The sequence below is a fragment of the Molothrus aeneus genome, chromosome 10, assembly GCF_037042795.1.
Source record: "Molothrus aeneus isolate 106 chromosome 10, BPBGC_Maene_1.0, whole genome shotgun sequence".
In the NCBI taxonomy this organism is placed as follows: Eukaryota; Metazoa; Chordata; class Aves; order Passeriformes; family Icteridae; genus Molothrus; species Molothrus aeneus.
The window spans coordinates 18,800,601-18,814,437 of NC_089655.1; the positions used below are offsets into that span (position 1 = coordinate 18,800,601).

The 13,837-nt window shown below is 40.9% G+C and overlaps 1 protein-coding gene across 5 annotated transcripts in view; it reads left to right on the top strand.

Annotated features, from left to right (window-relative positions):
* The window catches only part of PEX5L (peroxisomal biogenesis factor 5 like), a 102,494-nt gene extending 90,593 nt beyond the window's left edge, over positions 1 to 11,901 (top strand). For all 5 annotated transcript variants that reach the window (XM_066557049.1, XM_066557051.1, XM_066557050.1 and 2 more), the window contains 6 exons: positions 653 to 796; positions 1,666 to 1,736; positions 2,602 to 2,799; positions 4,150 to 4,315; positions 4,702 to 4,859; positions 5,496 to 11,901. In XM_066557049.1, coding sequence (XP_066413146.1) covers positions 653 to 796; positions 1,666 to 1,736; positions 2,602 to 2,799; positions 4,150 to 4,315; positions 4,702 to 4,859; positions 5,496 to 5,700 — 942 coding nt within the window. In that variant the 3' untranslated portion in view covers positions 5,701 to 11,901. The remainder of the gene's footprint in view (positions 1 to 652; positions 797 to 1,665; positions 1,737 to 2,601; positions 2,800 to 4,149; positions 4,316 to 4,701; positions 4,860 to 5,495) is intronic.
* The last annotated feature ends 1,936 nt before the right edge of the window (positions 11,902 to 13,837 follow it).

Here is a 13,837-nt window from a genome sequence, read left to right on the forward strand (position 1 = left end):
CTTAAGGAAAAGCACCAAATAAAAATACCTGGGCCAGCACATTCAAAGTGTTGAGTATAGAAATTATGGAGATTCCTTCTCTGTTCTTCATTCCTTCCACTCCATATTTAGTTTGATTTCTATTATGTAGCTGATGTTACCACACACCCTTTACACTGCAGTGACAAGAGAAGAAGGCAAAACTTCAAGGAATACTCAAACAAACTCAGGTGCTTGCAGCACTGTTGTGTCTCTGGAGGGTTAATTGAGGATTTCAGGATTTTAGCTGAGCAGCTGTGAGGTTATGAGCACTGCAGGGATTCAGCTGCTTGGTGTGTTCTTTACCACCACTTTGGATGTCCTGGGCTCAGAGGTTCAGCTCTGCTCTTGGGCACTGTGAGTTGTTGACATTACCTTTGATGGAGAGCCCAGCATAAGCACCAGTAGGTACAACTTCAGAGCTAAATTAAAAATAAAGAGCAGAAACATAAATGCCCGGTGATGTGACTTTTTACACTTTTTGTCATTGAAATCCCATGGGAGTAGCTTGTGCCATTTCCGCAGAGCAAAGGTTGTTTACACCATTTGGAAAACAGTGAGTCACTGCATTTTTTAGACTTGTCATTCCCTGCAACTTGCCATTCACCACGGGTCCATTATCTCTCTGCTCCAGGGTTATTATTTCCACACTGACAATCCCTTCAAAGACTGGCCTGGTGCTTTTGAGGAAGGACTGAAAAAAATGAAAGAAGGTGACCTGCCTGTTACAATCTTGTACCTGGAGGCTGCAATTCTCCAGGAGCCCAACGATGCTGAGGTATTCACTGCTCTGCCTTCCCCTGGCTAAGGGAAAGGGAGCTCCCTGCAGCACAGAGTGAGGGAATGATTTCTGGGCTCAAACCTCTGCCAGGCATGACTGACTGAAACATTGGATTCTAAGGGTTATGAGTTAGTATGTGCCTTTAAATAGGTAACAATGAGTTCTTCACAGGATGAGAACCTGGTTTTGAAATACTGTTGCTTGAAGTATTTCAAACATTCCCTTCGCATCCTGATATTTTCAAGCTATCTCGTAAACGCTTCTATCAAAAGGTGAATATTTTTGATTTAACAAGACTGTTGAAAAATTTTTCAAGTTATTCTTAAAAATTTTAAAGTTGCTGTTTTTGACTAGTTTGTATTTAAAGTCTGTTTTTTGTGAAATGTTAAAAATATTTATGCTGTATCTAGGGCTCCTTGAATCTCCTCCTACATTAAATTAAAGAGTGTACTTCAAAAAATCAGAGAATCCCAAGCTCCTTAGAAACCCTTAATATATAATATACATATAACATATATAGAATAACCTCCTATATATAATATACAACTAAATAATTCTTCTATATTTTCCATAAAATTGTAGCAAAATTTAAAATGTACAGTAACTCAAATTTAAGAAATCAGCATGTGATTATACACTGACACAATACCCATGCATTCATTGACTATAAATATTTATTAGTCCCAAAGATATTCAGAACTGCATTGATTGGGACTGTTGGTGTGCACATTGTAGAAAAATCTGTGGTTAGTGCTGGACATATCTGCTGCTTTTCCTCACCCCTGTGTTTAACAGTGATATTGGTTGTCACTCTGTTTGCAGGTGGATGTATGTAACAAACTAAATGATTATTATTATTTTCGCAGGCCTGGCAGTTCCTGGGTATAACACAGGCAGAAAATGAAAATGAGCAGGCAGCCATCGTGGCCCTCCAAAGGTAGAGGGAGATCTGTCCTAAATGTGGGGTCTGATGAGTGCTGGGTAATGGAGACCTGGGGACCTTTAATGCCATTCCTACCTTGGAATGAGAAGCATTTCTTCAGCAGAGTAGAGCATTGACACAGCTATAGAAACTCACAGTGACTTCAGAGGGGTGTCTAGTGATTAAGAGTTCTGTTTTATTAAATAAGTGAAGTATTTCATGGAGTAATTTAAGTACATGCACAAAAGAAAAGTTACATTGCCTAATAAATATGAGTTAGGCATGATGCAAATGAAGTGCCTTTTTTACATTCCAGCCACTTGGCATATTTTCTGTAGTCTGTCCTCTAATGAAGAGGTTTTCTTAATTAAGAGGGAGTGAGCTCCCTTCAGCTGCTGAATGCTAAACTGCCAACAGCTTTAGGTTGATGGAGATGTGAAGATGACAGAATTCTTGTACGTAAAATGTGAGCTCCAAAATACCAGCATTATTATTATTATTATTATTATTATTATTATTATTATTATTATTATTATTATTATTATTATTATTATTATTATTATTATTATCTTTCTGTAATGGGTTTTTATGTTTCCATTTGAAGCAATATTCAATTGCATCAGCACTGATAACCATGAAGTTATTTCACTTAAGGATACTCAAACTTGTTTATATGTCCCTTATTAGCTTACCTGGATATAAATCCAAGGGGTTGCCTGATTTAGGAGTAAAAAAGACCCAAAACCTGCTCATCCCCATTTTTTTTTTCAAAAAAGCAACAGTGATGATTGTGATTTTCTTCACATGGATTACTTTGGAACATTCAAGCATTGTGCTTGGCTGCAGAAATATCTCAATATAATTTTTATTTTCTGCCTAGGTGCTTGGAACTGCAGCCAAACAACCTGAAAGCTCTGATGGCCCTGTCTGTGAGTTACACCAACACTGGCCATCAACAAGAAGCCTATCAAGCCCTGAAAAACTGGATAAAGCAAAATCCAAAATACAAGTACATAGTGAGAAGCAAAAAAGGGTCCCCAGCACTGACAAGGAGGATGTCTAAGACAGCAGATGAAAGGTAAATGAAAAAAGTGGAAATCCTCACGGAGGAAATACCAATGACAGCCCTAGAACTGGTGGTGCCTGCTGTGTCCCCTTGTCCTGTAGAAGTCCAGCCTGTTCCCTATGATGGAAGAATATGTCTCTAATAGCAGGAGAGGGAAGCCAACAGAGAACATTTGATTTAATGACTGAAGGCTTTATGCCATCCCTGGAAGTTAAAAAAGCCAGAAAAAAAGAAAAAAACAAACCAAAAAAGCCAAACAAACAAACAACAACAACAACAAAATAACCAGCTTAAAAAGGATGTTTCTCCTCAACTCCCATCACTTTCCTCATCCCTGTCTCCTGCCTTTCTATTCCCACATTCTGCACCCTCATCCTTCAGCTGCTTCCGCATCCATACTGAGCCTTTATCCAGCTCTGCTTGGGTGTGCTTTTCCTACTGTTCACTGTTCCTGCTGTTTTCCATATCCCAGTCCAGCAGAATCCAGGAATGAGCCATTCTCCAGTGTGACAGGAGTTCTCTGAGAATACTGGGAGGTGGCACCTGCTTGTTTTAAAGCTGTTCTCACTCTTAACAAGAGACAACACAGCCATTTGATTTATCTTGGCCATCTTAAATAACAAAAAAATCATGATTTGGCAGCCCTTCATCATGATTTCATGAGGACAATAAACAAGTACCTCTGGACTGTGAGATGCATAATAAAGTCATTAAAGGCATAAACATGATTTAGAGAACCAAACCACTCAGGCTATCTCACTCTGCTTGTCATTTTGAAGACAGGCCTTATGTTTTACCCTCATCACTTACACGTCCTGGGTTGACAAGATAATTTCCTATGAGTAAAAATAAAATATGCAGGTTCTGCTTAATTGCTAAATGTGTTATTCTACTTTGGCTTCATCCTGCTGACATCTGGTGCTGTCAGTGCAAAGGTTTTAAGAAGTTACAGTGGGCACAGAAGTCTTATGTTTTGGCATCTTTCTTCAAGGGTCTTGGCTGTCCCCTTATGCATTCCTCCTAAAAATACTACTATTTTTGCCAGTAAAGAACTGTTTTATGTCTGAGAAACTCATCTAATTTGAATAATTTTAATAAACCTTCATGTCATTCCACTTGGGTTCACAGCTGTACTTTCACCTCATTTCATAGATGAACTTTTTTTATTTCAGACATGAGTTTACAACAGCACCCTGAAGTAAACTTTTGCCACGATGAAGAAGCTCATTCACAAATTTTAGGAATTTAACACTTCTGATAAATCCACTACAAAGATTTTCATTTCAGGCTATGCAATCAACATTGAAATGTTTGTAAATAACTGTGTGATGGATCTTTAAGTTATTTTTCTCCCTTGTCTAGCTCATTACTCGAAGAAGTGAAGGATTTGTACCTGGAGGCTGCTCACCAGAATGGTGATATGATAGACCCTGACCTGCAGACAGGACTTGGGGTTCTTTTTCACCTGAATGGAGAATTTAACAGAGCAATAGATGCCTTTAGTGCTGCTTTAACTGTTCGACCAGAGGTACATTTTAAACTTTTATATTTTTTTTAAATTTAGCTCTACAGGCCATTTCCTCTTTTCTGCCTGGATCAGGCTATTATTAATGACATGCCACTTCTGCTATTAAAATTTTAAAACCCAAAATAGAAATTTAAATTACAAGACATAATTAACATGGCCATTCTTCTGTTTAGGAGCAGATTTATGCATGTCCAATTCCTACCTGTGTGCTGATTAATGGTATTAAACACATAAAGTTGCCTTTGATCACGAGTCAGAACCTCACATTCCTTGTCAATTAAGATACAATACTACTATTTTATGCAGTCCTCTTTCCTTTGCAAGCAAAAATGAGACATTATATCTGGTTTTTGACACCTGCAGTAGAAAAGCCATTTTCTCCCCAGGACTATACCTTGTGGAACCGCCTTGGGGCAACCTTGGCAAACGGGGACCGCAGTGAAGAAGCTGTGGAAGCCTACACAAGAGCTCTGGAACTCCAGCCTGGCTTCATCAGGTCCAGGTACAACCTGGGGATAAGCTGCATCAACCTAGGGGCATACAGGTGAGCATAAAAGATGTGTAAACAAAAAGTCAGGCATCACAACTGCCATGTGGAGATTCATTTTCAGGCTGGAGGCATCTAAGAATAAAATGATCAGAATATAGCCACATAATCTCAGCTATGGTAAAATGTTGTCATAACTTTTTACAAAGGACTAAAAAGCAGTTTTGTAGCTCTACGTGTAAGTACTCTTATAATCAGTGGGATTGTTCTTGCACTTAAAATAGTCCTGCTCTTAAGAGCCTCTGTAAAAGAAAATGTAAGAGCCTGTCTTTTAAAGGGAAACTTGAGTTAAACTGCTTCTAGTAGTTCATGCCATCAAAAAGATCCTTCAGGGATGAAGGTGATATTCAAGGTGATATTCCAGGATCCTATCTGTCAGGCTGAGACATGAAGATGAAGGGGAATTTTGCTGCAATGAAGACAGTACCCCTACATGTTTGGGCAGACTGAGTTTTGTGTTACCCCAAGCCAGGCCCTCCTGTTTGATGAAAATCAAGCAAGAACAACACATTGCAGTATTTTACATTGTAAAATGGTGTATTTAAGCCTGTCATGGAACTTTAGAAAGTTTGCCTGTAGTTGTTAAGCAAATTATAATGCTTGTTTCTTTTTTCTTTTTCTTCTTCCCTACAGAGAGGCTGTCAGCAACTTCCTCACTGCTCTCAGTTTGCAAAGGAAAAGCAGGAATCAGCAGAATGTTCCCCACCCTGCTCTATCAGGCAATATTTGGGCAGCACTTCGGATTGCTCTGTCTATGATGGACCAGCCAGAACTATTTCAAGCTGCCAATGTGGGTGATCTAGACATTCTCTTAAGAGCTTTTAATCTAGAGCCGTAATAAAAAGGATTCACAAATTTATTAAATTGTATTAGGAAACAGAAAACTTTTTTATTACTCATCCCCAAATGACCACATTTTCCAAAAGATCATGACTGTAGATCGGTAGGGGAATTCCTTCAGACATTATTCATAAAGGGAAAGTTCAAAAGCACAAAAATAGTGTAAATAAATTCAAAGTCAAAGGGTTGAAATGAGCTGTGGCTAATCGGACAAAGCCCTGAACTAGATGAAATAGCAATTTCTGAAGAATCTCCATCCCATGCAAGCTATATCTCTCTATATACATACAGCTGTAAAAAGAAAAGTATCTTAAGAAGAAACCTAGATAATGGTTATTGCACCTTAGAATGGCAAGCAGTGCATCCAAGGAACCTGCTTAGTAGCTCATTGCACTATGCTGACACCACTTTGCTCCACAGTGGGCATTCCCTGTCCTTTGGTTTCTTTGATGAAAAATCTTCCCAAGATCCATTTTTAACACAGCTCTGAAAATAGATGCATGTAAAAGGGATGTGTTTTGTTTTGAATGTATTTATTAGCTGGCAATCAATGTTTTGCTTCCAAAGGTACCTGGATTAATTTGGGCCCAGTTCTGCAGGCTCATAAGCCATGTGCAATGTCAGGAGGAACATGGTCCATGCAGGGCTATGGGGTGAGGCCAGGTACATTTGGGGAAGCCAAGTGCTGCCAGCAGAAGAGGCAATTTGCACTGGAATTGTTGCTGTTCCAACCAGCTGTCCTTGATCTGGGACAGCCTGAAGGAGCTCATGGCAGGGTCTGCACCTTTCTGTGTACTTATGCACTTTAATCTTTCTTTTTGTAAAATAGTGCTATGCTTTTCTTTTAGTCACCAAAAACGGAATGTACAGGATGGCCTTGTTGGCAGAGAGGACCAAATATAATTTCCTGAAATGTAATGAGAGGGTTTTCAATATTTTTATGTTTAAAAATGCAAATACAGTATGAACTGCATTAACAGCTAGAAAGATTATTATATGCATCCATCAGGTACTGCACATTTACATGCATGTGCATGCACATACATGTTGTATGCAAATTATGTCATTTCAGAACATAACAGGCTACAGATCTTTGTTGCAAATGAAGAAAAATATTTGTAGGAGTTACTGCCCACAGACCATGCTCAAGGGAAAACTTTCCCTAAAGAAATTGGTCTGTACAATGCTTGTAGGATTGAGAGCAAGGCTTGATCCTGCTGTTATGGCAAACAGCAGCAAAAGTCTCCACGGCCTCCATGATACCAGAGAAAATCCTTAGATAACACCAGTATGTGTAGCTGCTCACAAATGTGTGCATAAACACACAATTTTCATTTTCCCTGGCTGGATGAATGGGGAGCAGGGTTGGGGCAGTACCAATCCCTGATGAATGGATTGATTCAGCTACAATCAAACACATTTAGTTCAGGGTGAATGTGTCAATCAAAGAAGGAAGAGAAATTTTTAGGAGGTGATTTTCAGTTGCTGATATTTTAAATATTTTTCCTGAATAGTGAAAGATAAAAAGTGTTATTGGATGTGTTGATCTGTGGTCAGGAATTCAATTTGCAGAGTAGCTATGGGAATGTGTTAAAGTGGGACAAATAGCACATTTCCTATAAACAACATATGAAGAAAAATCCAGCTCAGAGGGATAAAAAAAGAAATCCAACTGCACAGATCACAGAGAAAGATGCTCTGTGGGAGTTGGACAGTTTCACCAGTACAAACCCAAAGTTTCTTGCAGCTGTCTGTTATTTTGAGCCACCACTTAAAGGAAAATTCCATGTTAAGACAGTGTAATCACTGCATCTAATCACCATCTATAGGTTGCTAAATAAAAATAATTGTCATTAGGAAAATAAAAGTCTTACTCCTCACTCTCTCCCACTCAGTAGAGACGACAAAACAGCCACCAAAATTTTTTAAGAGTGCTGTATTAATTCCTTGTTTACACATATATTCCTGTTTACCTGTCAGGTGTTTCATAACTGATTCCTGCAGCTTTCTCTAAGGATGGGAGTGCCTGGGAATGTCACTTTGGCTAAGTGGGCTGCTGTGTGCATATCTGCTGACAACAGTTTGCTCTTTTGCTTTGACAGCGATGTGTGATGACAGCTCTTTATTGATAAGGCAGAGCAGAAGGTGCAGTGCAATTGAATCTGGGAAGTGATAAGAGAGAAGGGAGGCAGCTTTGAGAAGAGGCTGTAAAGCAAAGGCATATGTGCTTAGGTTTTGCTTGATGCCCTGCCATCACACAAGTTCTTCCAGGATATCCTTTGTGCTGTGGTGTAGGATAATCAGTGCTTATGCAGAGGAATTAGCTGTTTAGGGACTTATTTTTGTATCTTTCCAATTAACAACAACAACAACAAAAAAAGAAATTCTTTCTTAGAGTCAGAATGACAAGGGGTATTTGATTCTTGTGGCAGTTCAGTAAACATCTCCTCCAGCTTGTGGATGAGTAACACAGAAATCATTAGGAAAATGGTATGCAAGTCCAAGCCTCTCCAAAAAGAACAGACTAAGTAGGTAGCTCTTGGTTTATCCTGGGATGCACTGCTGAAAACTGCATTTATCTGCTGACATATGTCCACAGCCATGGGGCTGGCAGGAGCTGTGTGTGTAACCTTGAGACAACTCAGCAGGGCTGGATTCTGCCCTCCCAGGCAGGCTGAGCCCCCAGCCCATCCCAGCTCTGCTGCACAGGACCTGGCTCCAAAGCCTGTCCAGAGAGCTGCACAGCCTTGGAGATGATCCCAGCTGCTCTCTCTGCTGTACCTAGCTATGTGCCACTGACAGAGGCTGAAGCAGGGCAGATGACAGGGGACAGGGGCACATCTCATACAGCTCTGGACTGGTCAGGGTGGGGGAGTGGCTGGAGACTGAGCTCACCTCATTCCAACAGCTCAGGCCCAGCAGCTCTTGGGACTTCTGGGCACTTCCTTAGGATCCTGGGCTTTATCATCCTCCTTTAGCCCCCTCTGCCAAGCACTGCCAGTGCAGCAGGCAGGATTAGAGACAGCTTTGAGCTGACCTCCTCTTGGCTTTCCTTAAATATTCAGGACAAGTTTGTATATTTGCCTGAAACAGCAAGAGGAAACATGTGAGGAGGCTGCAGCATATTAACAACCTGAATAGAAAATTCATCTACTTGTGCTTCTAACCAAGCATGAGGCAGGATAAAGATAAATAAGGCGGGTGCTGAACAGTAGCAGATTGAGCCTGAGAGTGAGAGACAGCAAATCTGGGTCCTGTTCTCAGCACTCCCCGGGAGCTCGACCAAGCCAAAGCCTCCTGCCATCCCTGACCTGCCCAGGTGTGCAAGCAGGGAAGGAAGATGGGAACAGCATTCCTGGCACTACCTGGGAGCAGGGGGGAATCACTGCCTCCCACTGCAGGGGCCAGGTCACGTTCCCTTGGGCAGGGAGGTGACACAAACACAAGGTTGCTCTGGTCTAGGGAAGCAGTTTCACACAGAAACTACTGATTTCAGCAGAGGAGACTCAGACATTTCAGGATGCTGTGGAGCATCTGTGAGGTGAGGCCAAATTAGAGTGCTGCAATGGTGTATCACCATGTCCCACTCCTGTTTCCCTTTCTTGTTACTCCTCTCTTTTTCCAGAGGTGATTTATCACTGCCAGGTAACTGCTTCCAAGTTTTTGAACCTTTTTTTTTTTTTTTTCCTATTTTATATTTCATGCAATTAAAAAAAATAGTTTTCCTAACCCCAGCTTGGGACTGTCCTTGTCCTCGGCAAAGCTTTAGGAATAGTTATGACCTAGGAGCCTGATCCATCAAGCTGCTGAACCTGTAAGCCTGGAGTCTGCACAGGAGTGCTCAGCACTGTGCATGACCAGTTCACATGCAGGGGTTGCAGGAGAGGGCAGGCACTGCAATCCCAGGAATTGTTTAGAGAGTGAGGTTTTGCCATGAAGGCAAAAGGCTCATGGCTGCCTGACCTCTTTAAACTGGGATGACCACAGGAGCCTGGTGGCCACAGACTGGTTTATGGCAGCTTGAAGAACCAATCTGACTTTTAGGCACACACATAAATATACCTGTGACTAGTGGTGTTTCCTTATGATCTGACAAATCACAGCACTTGTAAAAATGTCGAGGGGGAGGTTCAAATGACACAAAACCTCATGTGACAATATTGCATGCAACTGCATTAACCAGTAACCACTATGCAATATTAACCCCCAGCATGCAGCAATGCTACCTGAGCATGTGTTTAGGGAATGCATGCAGAAGGCTCACACATAGGCTATTCTTAAACTATTGATTCATATCATCTGTGGAACATTTTACAAGTCTTTTCCATCTGCCAGACTCAAATCTGAGTTGTTCATATTACCTGGAACAGGCCAGACCAAACACAGAGCCCTTTTAAAATCCCATCCTTAGAATTCACTTTGTGTCGTGGGTTTCACGTTTGCTCCAAGTGTTTAATTAATAACAGACATCTGTATAACAGCTCTTGCAGACATGTTTTAGTCCTGCTTTTAGTCCTGAGAGAAGGACCCTCTCAAGAATGAAAAAGCTAAATCTGCACAGCTTTCACAGTGAAACTGGGTTGTTTGGATTTTCACATTTTCATCTCTAGTCTCAACCACAGAACAGCCAGGTATCCTAGGAATATCCACAGAGCACTCCATGGCAGAAATAACAACTGCTGTCCTCACTGGTACAGCCAGAGCCTGAGGCCTAAACCATTGTCTGCTGGAGCCAGTGAGAAATGGAGCAGAGCATAAATTGGTTGTAGGTCTCTTTTGCCCAAACTTGCATCTGCAAAACGAGACACATTAGTTATTTTCGCATGAATTACCTGCACAGTTGAAAAAATGTGATTTCTGGTCACCAGTGTTGTCAGCTTAGCAGTTGTACAGTGAATCTATGTAATAAATGTTAATAATATACCAAGTATTCACAAAAATGGTAAGACAAAATGCACTGCACGTTGTGAAAAAAAATGGTGGATATGCAATACAGTATTATCTACTATTCAAACCTTACCTAGGCTAGAATCAGATTCCTTCATTATGGTTCTACTGATTTTTGGACTGGTGAAATAAATCAGAGGAGTGCCATGCATGAAGAGATCACTGACACTTTGAACAAAGGTAGGAAAAATGAAAAACAGGCATGTCAGAGAATCCATGGGAAGTTTCAGAGCCTCAGCCCACAAAGTAACAGGCATCAGGCAAGGTAAAGAGACAGAAGGAATCTAAATTTTCCTAAAATATGCTGTAACTTTACAAATGCTTGCAGTGTGTGACAGCCCATTGAGCAAGCTTGCATGGTCAAGACTTGATGTGCTTTGATCTCTTTTCCCCTTCTACATTTACAGAATGCCATTGACATTGGCTGAACCTTTAATTTAAATAGCCTTTTTAATATCAGTAAGCTATTGTAAATTCAGAAAAATAAAAAAAATTTATAAATATATTTTATATATCAGAGTATAACATATCTAGAGTAAAATAAAACTATATAGTTTTGAGAGGCATTCTGTGTGGCTTCTTCTATATGCTGTTTGAAAACCTTTGCAATCTTGCATCAGTTCTTTTGGCTTTATTTTTAAGCCAACATAGAGGAAAGAAGGGATTCCAGGGTTGGCAGATACTTTCACCTGGGCCATCTGAAGAGCCCTGCTGCTGCTGCACAGCCTTGCAGAACTCCCTGACCTCCTGGTGTCCATGGGGAAGTGCAGGGCAGGGCTGGGCAGCAGTGCCCAGGTGGGAGCTCAGCCCCACACCTGAATGTTTACATTCCCTTACAAAGGCTCACACTGACCCAGATTCAGAATCTGAATGTAAGAACATACTGGGTACAAGGTCAGTTTCTTACTACAGGTAACTCTGCCTCTGTCTGCTTAGTGCATTATCAGCTGTGTACAATATTAAACACAGACTATAGTTTACTGATGCTTTAATTTGGTGTTTCCCTGCACTGCTGTTTAAAATAATATATTTCCTCAAAAGAGAATGATGTGCATACTGGATGTGTTAAATTTATTAAGGTCATAGATGACTATTTGCAAAGCACCACACTTAACGTAGTATTTTTGTACTGTAATGGAAGCATGCCTTCCTTGGGTTCTTTTCCACATATTAAATTGTATTTATTAATTGTATTTATAACTGTGCAATTTTTAAATATGTTTTAAAAATAAACTTTGTCTGTGGCTTCAAATATTTCAAAATCTCTTTTCAACTTGAAAGGGTCTTGACTTCAATTACTTAAACTGAAAGGAGGGATCTAAGTCTCCAACTGAAAGGATGTTTTCAATGAGGTATTCTATTCTATTGTTTACCAATTGAACATGCGTCTCTGCTTAAAAGTTAAGTCCAGAATATGCTTTTGTTCTCATTTTTCCTAAATTCATTGTTTCTCTGAGGCAGAGTTATTTTTAGAATTGATTTTTATTTCAGCATGTTGCTCAATTATACTTACAATTGGAATTTATACCAGCTGAGGCCTGGCCCAAAGGGTTCTGCACATACAGCCCATATGAGGAAAATGGGAAAAAAGTAGATAAGAATTTTTCCTGAGGACTGTGCAATAATTAAAACAGAACTAATAATACCCCAAACCAACCTTTATGAAAAGCAAAGCCAACATGCAGTGACTGAAATCACTACTCAAGCAATTTCCCACATACCACCGTAGGAGTTGGCTCTCAGCATTTTCCAGTTCTGTCCTTCATGGGATGAGGTGAAAGTGCTGACAAGGCTGGTGTCATTCCCACTCTGTGCTTCTGCTGTGAGACACCAACATAAGCACAGACACGAGGGATAAAAATTCCTGTGTGCTGCTGTGGACAGAAGAGCTGACAGCCAAGAGGGGCTGGGACAGTGACAGCACAGGGCCATGGAAAAAGCAGGACTCTCTCCATGGACATGGGGCTGCTCCAGAAAAACAAACAGAATACACAGCCATGGTTTCCCTGCACAAGGAAAGCTCTGTCAGAAAAAAACAACTGGCTAAAACCTATGGCTTTAACCAGAACCTTCCACCAAGGAACAAAAGGGAACAGACACAAGAACCACACTAACCCTTAGGTTAGGATGAAGGTAACCGTGGGCTCTGGACACTGGTGTGTTTTGCTCGGAGATGTTAAGGCTAGTTTAGTTCTTTTTGCTCAAATGCACTGACAAAGCAGCAGCAAGAAAATCCTTTGGTTATGTGCTCCAGATCAGGAACACAGCACTGCTGTCCTAAAGCCAAAGACAGTGGGAGAAAAGCATCGGTACCAAATCCACATGCAAAACTGCTCAAAAATCACTGCTAAAGACATCTGAAAACATAATCACCCACTCCAAACAGCTGTCAGTCATGCAGTAACTGTTTTCAATAATTTTACAGCATTTCAGTAATTTTACAGGCTGTCAGTGCTGCCCTTATTTGGGTTAGGCTTGTAGTACACCTGAGGGACACAAAGGTGCAACTTCCCACATCAGTGAGGGGGAGCAGAGGGTGGGAACTCATCAGGTATCCAACACTGCCTCCCACAAACAGCCTGCAACAGTCAGGCACAAATCCTATCCAGGAAACTCCTGGAAATTGTGAACAGAGCTGGTTAGCTTCTACAGGGAGCCACTCTCCCACCTCTTCCAGTTGCCACAAGTGGTGCGAACAGCGTGGCTTGGGTTGCCATGGACACAAAGGACATCTGTGATAGAAGAGAAACCAAAACAGATCATTATTAAGTTTAGACTTCAGAAGCTGAACCATCTCTACATTTCTTATCACTCAGCATGGCACATGTCCTCTACTTCTGTGTCAAGAAGTGTCACTGACCACAGCAGATTTACCTCCTACCTCTCTTCCAGTTGCTGGTCCCATGATCCTATAAAAAGTTGTCACCCCTCAGTCTTCTTTTTCAGCCTATTGCATCTACCAGAGTCCCAAAAGTCACATTTCCATGTAAAGTCCTTACACGTGAGGAAAACAGAGTTCTTTCTCCTTTACTGAGCAGCAGAAGAAATTTCTGAGTATGAGGAATCACAGACCATGATAAAGCAGAAATTTGGAGTGGAATGACAGCACTATTCCACACAAACATTGCCAACTCTTGTGATCAAAGAACATCAACAGGCCTAATAGTTCAAAACAAACAAGCCAGTCT